The sequence below is a fragment of the Galeopterus variegatus genome, unplaced genomic scaffold, assembly GCF_000696425.1.
Source record: "Galeopterus variegatus unplaced genomic scaffold, G_variegatus-3.0.2 Scaffold3541, whole genome shotgun sequence".
Lineage (NCBI taxonomy): Eukaryota > Metazoa > Chordata > Mammalia > Dermoptera > Cynocephalidae > Galeopterus > Galeopterus variegatus.
The window spans coordinates 397137-402357 of record NW_007729652.1 but is presented as its reverse complement, the minus strand read 5'-3'; the positions used below and the strand labels follow the sequence as shown (position 1 = coordinate 402357).

At 44.2% G+C, this 5221-nt stretch overlaps 1 protein-coding gene across 1 annotated transcript; it reads right to left on the bottom strand.

The window, feature by feature from the left end:
• Nucleotides 1-4101: 4101 nt before the first annotated feature.
• Nucleotides 4102-4728, bottom strand: FERD3L (Fer3-like bHLH transcription factor). The gene has a single exon (XM_008585373.1). The coding sequence runs from the start codon at nt 4675-4677 to the stop codon at nt 4180-4182; it is 498 nt and encodes a 165-aa protein (XP_008583595.1). The 5' UTR covers nt 4678-4728; the 3' UTR covers nt 4102-4179.
• Nucleotides 4729-5221: the final 493 nt, after the last annotated feature.

Here is a 5221-nt window from a genome sequence, read left to right as displayed (position 1 = left end):
AAAATAATAATCTAATTTATACTTTGTATTAAGTGGATTCTCTTGTTTTTTTGAAGTCACAGGTACATTTTGGAAAGTTTACTTGTGCCTTCATTACCTTTGAAGTTTCCTTTAAAGATGTGTAATTAGGAAAAAGGGTGTCCAAAATCATGCTTATCAGGTTTCATCTCACAATTTTTATAGCTATGTTGTAAACTTTCCACCAGAGTGTTTTTATAATGGAAATTATGAGAAATGTGATAATAAACACCAATCCAAGGGGTTTAATTGTATGTTGATACAGGAATTATGCATACTAGCAGAATATTTGGTTTGGTTTCCAGTGCTAATTTTGGCAAATTAGATTTTGCATTGGGCAACTAAACTGTAATAGATGATCAGCCTGAATAGCTCCCTGTTGATGGCAAAGGCTTCTGATTATTTTTACTTTCCTCAGAAAGCTTAACTATGTCTTTCAAATATGATTCCATTTAGATCTTTTTATGGTTTACATGTCTGAATACTAACAGTAATCCAATAGTTCTGGAGAACTTAGTTTGAGACCAAAACTCAGTTTTCAGTCAGTAAAGAATATATAAATAAATCACCTCCAAGCAATGTCTAAAATAGTATTTAGAATCTAAATGTCAAAATAACTTTAAAATTTCAAGCACCAATTATCATGATTTTCCAGAAGTGACTGATACCATTAGGATTTTTTTTCCTACCAGTGAAAGTTATTGAAAAGCCAGTGTCCACTGATAATTTTATCAATGCTGGCTTATAAGATAATAAAGAATAAAATAATTTAACACTGTGTGTATACTAAAAATATGCTCATATTAAAAAGTACACTGATTTTATGGCTCTAACACGGGGGAAACTAAAATTAAAACTTAGAAAATCTGTGTCTCAAAATACGGCGTGCACTGGATTTATGTTCTGTCACTCACGCATCATTTTGTCTTATCTCTACAAATGATTTTGTGTAAGAAATAAGTCAATCCATTTCTTTTTGTCTTTGATCTTGATTTGGCTTTTCATTATTTTATTAGTACAATGATTATGAAAATGCCTTAAAAGACTACATTTGGGGGCAGCTTCTAAATGTGTGAAAACTTACAAAAAACAAAACATTTATGAATTGCAACCATTTTAAGAATGGTGGATATAATTCTTCTAGTAATACTGGGGAGAGAAGTTTTCATTTACAAGTTCTTTAGGTTTGACTCAGTGTGGTGAAGAGGTGTTCACTGTAGGAATATTATGTGCTTGCTAAGAATGTAACAGAGTGGGTTAGATATATGAGTGAGAGGATTAAGGATGATTTATGGCTATATTCACTCTTCAGGACCCAATGATATTGATGGTCCCTGGTCTACAGAGTTTTGTTTTATTTCTGGTTCTCAAAACTTGCACTTTCAACAAAATATTAAGGAATTTTGGATTTGAACCACATTTTTTCTTTTCCTTATTAAACACTTAAACAGATTAAAAAAAAAATGTTTAATTTCCAGGAAGACTTGATGTGGGAGAAAGAAGGGAGCTTTTGTAAACTCAACTTTAGGCCCATTCACATTATCTGTAAAAAGTTAACACATTTTTGATTGAATGAATGAGTAACTGGATAGATAAACATGAGAGACCAATGGGGTCACTAGCACCCCATAATGAGTTGGAGTACAGAATACCGTTTGATGATGAGTTGAGAAATAGTTAGCTATTTTCCTTTCACATATCAAACTGAACATCGTATCTTAAAAAAATAGAGATATGCTAGTCTCGTTAACTAAAAGGTTGTCTAGAAAAAGAAGAAAAAAATAAAAATAAGCAGTTTTACTTTATAGAACTGCTGTAGAGCTCATTGTCTGAATCTCAGTTTATTTTCATGAAGATACTAGAGAATAACAATAGTAGTAGAAAACACTCCCTGGTTTTGATATTATTTGGTCTTAGCTGTTTACATTTTATCCCCTTACTTGATCTTATGGTCGAGGTGGAAAAAGTGCTAGTGGAAAGACACGGTCAAAACACGAAAATATCTTGGAGGTGCGGGATCATTTCAGAATTAATCCAGTGTCTATGGTAAAGAGAACTTGGAAAAGTTTTAAATGTTCTAAGTATTATTGATGAAGGTATCGGAAGACAAGCAAATTCCTGCAATGCTAGTGGGTGGGAATGTGGGTAGAACCTACCAGAAAGGAAATCTGGCCATTTATATCCACAAACTTCAATGTTCACTTCATCCAGAAATTTTACTTCTAGATATCTTGTATCAGGAAATAGAGAAGACATTAATAAGAATGCCCTTTGCAGTATTATCTATTTTTTTTCAAAGGAAATATTTTAACTATTCACTTGTTTCAGATTGGGGTTAGCTTGTGATACACAGACATGACAATAAAGTACAGTAATAAAAATCATGTTTAAATAACATTAAAGTCAGTGAAAAAGTGCTCATTCTATAATGCCTAGTGAAAAAACCATCAGTATCTAAAAGTATCTCAGATTTGTTAAATAATTGAATTTATAACTGCATAGGGGAAAAAAAGGCTAGAAGGGAGTAGATGAAAATGCTAACAATATGGTAATGTGGAGTGATTTAAATTTTCTTTTTTCCTCCTAGCTTTTGTTTTCCAAGATATGTATATATTTCCTCTTAAAAAAATGAATTCTATTTTTAAAAGTTCGACAGGGAGAATCGTGTGCTTGCACATGCGTGAGCACAATGAGGGGCAAATAAGTGCGTGAATAATCAGTGACGATTTATCCTTTAGGATTACCGAATTTACAGTGGCAGGGGCATTATTCACTCCGGTTTCTCTCCTCACTTACCACTGCTCTCTGTAGGACACCAGTTCAGGTGCTAACAAGTCATCCAGAAGGAAAATTGTGGAATGGCAAAGGGTCCTATCTGGGGGTGGCCTCTCGGCAGGGACCCACTTCAGCCTCATCTCCATGGCAGGAATTTTGCAGAGTGTCGGAACGCATCTTCTCTTTCAACTTTTCGCCTCCCCTTGTGTCCCTAGATGCCATTGGAATTAAAGCAGTGTTCCACTACCTACAGCTAAAAGTGTAGAAGTGCACGCTTAGGCGGCCCTGCGCCGGGAAATACCGGACCCTTTCCCGCCGGGTGACAGTTGGAAGCGCTGAAGAGAGGCGAAGGCGCAGAGGCGCCCGAGGCCCCCTGCAGGCCCAGGTGTGCCCCGAGCTCTTGGGCAGAGGTGCCACCCGCCCTTCACTCCAGCTCGGGGCCGGGAGGGACCCGAACAGGGTTGTTGATTCTGCGCTTAAGGGGCAAAGCGGTGATTTGCACTCGGACTAAGGCACTGAATGAACAGCACTGTGGCCCCGTGACACGCTGCCAGGCGACAAAGCTATCCACCTCCGGAATCTAGGTGGCAGCCCTCCCCACTTTCTCATTCGCTAAACCAGATCATCCGGGGGAGGGGGGTGACAAGGGAGGGAGGGAGTGAGAAGGAGAGAGAGAGAAAGGGACGACGAGGGGACGGGAGGGAGAGAGAGTGCAGGAATGATGTTCCTTCTCAGAGATCGCACTTTGTCCCCTCGACTCCCCTTCTTCCTTCCGTCTCTCCCTGTCTAGTTCTCTCGACAAGCCTCGAAGGACCGGGCGGGAGATCGGGAGCCCTTGGCTGCTGAGAAAAGCCCGCCCCCCGCGCGCCTCGCTGGTCCACGCTGCGGGCCCTCCCCTCCCGCGCGGGCTCCGGAGCGCCTGGAGAGGATGGCGTGGCACCTCTTTTTTGAGGCTTAAAAAAAAAAAAAAAAGTAAGAATTTCTACTTTATTATTCTTATTGGAAAAAAATAAAAATAAAAAAAGGTAAGGAAGACAGAATTGGACTTTACAGAAGTCCGCAGTCTGCCGCTTGCGGGCAGGATCAGGTTCCCACCCACGCGGGCCGCGGAATCCCCTGCCCGGACTCGCCGCGGCACGTTCTCACCTGCCCCACTCGCCCCCGACCCCGACTCCATTGAAGGCGATGGCGTATATATTAATTCTACAGCTGCCACTCTTCCCTGGGGCTGTGGGGATTCTATCATCTCCCACCCAGGCTTCAGAAGGCCAGAAGTTTCGTCTTGGGGCGTCCCTCCTTGCTTTCAGCCGCACCCACTGCCCGGTCCCGAGACACCCCAGCCCTGGAGCGCCAAGGCGAGCAGGGGGACCCCCATCCCACCCGGGCTCAGCCGGTTTCCTTCTTCTCGCAGCTCTCCAAGAGCTCCGTCATGAAGGAGATGTAGACGATGGCCAGGCGTAGGGTCTCGATCCGGGACAGCCTCTTCTCGTAAGCAAAAGTGGGCACCTTCCTCCGCAGCTGGTCGAAGGCCTCGTTGAGGTTAAACATCCTCTTCCTCTCGCGGATGTTGGCGGCCTGGCGCTGGGCGTGGGTGATCACCCTTTTCCTCTTGGGGCGGCCTAGGAGGGAGACGCCTTTTCCGCGCTCCTCTTCCCCCTCCTCCTCGTCCCCTCCCTCTATTTCGCCGTCCTCTTCTTCTGGGTCCCCCTCCTCACACCGCGCCAGCCTCCCGGGTCTGCCCTTTCTGAGCGCAAGGGCTCGGTTCCCAAAGGGGACCCCGGGTGCCAAGTCGCAGAGGAGAGGGTGTCTCGGGGAGGCCAGAGACAGGTCTGCGACGAAGTCCAGCACGGTGGCGTCCACGCAGCTCTCCGGATAGGCTGCCATCGCTTCGGCTTGGCCCTGCGTCTCATCGATTTCTCGCAGGGAGAGGCAAAGCTGCTGATGGGGCTTCTCAACAGCCTTCAGTCTGACGGGGCACCATGACCGAAGAGCCAGGGAACGTTAACATTTATAACCAAGCTGATAACAGGATTAGCTGCACCGATAGGAAAGGCTCTGACAACGTCCCTCCTCCCGAAGCTGATGGAAGAAGACAAGCTTGAGCACGCATGGAAGACTCAAAGGGACAGGCCTCCAGTTCTGAGATCCTTTTCACTGCGCCACCCGGGACAGTTCCTTCTTGGCAACTACCCCAGCTCTTACCTGCTGTGCTTTTTGTGTCTCTCCTCACCCCTGTAGCCAACTAATGTTCCGCAGGCTCCTAATCTCATGTAGTTCTTTAATTTAGGCTTGGATTTTCAAAGCGAGGATGTTTTCCACCGCGATGGCTTCTCCTTGGCTTCAGGGTAGAAGTCCTGGATCTTGCCACCGTCTGCCAATGGATGTGAAGCAAGTGCATGTGCTTTTAATGATGTGCTGAAGAGGGGCC

Coding starts and splice junctions, on each gene's coding strand:
- FERD3L (XM_008585373.1), bottom strand. CDS start 4,677: ATGGCAGCCTATCCGGAGAGCTGCGTGGACGCCACCGTGCTGGACTTC.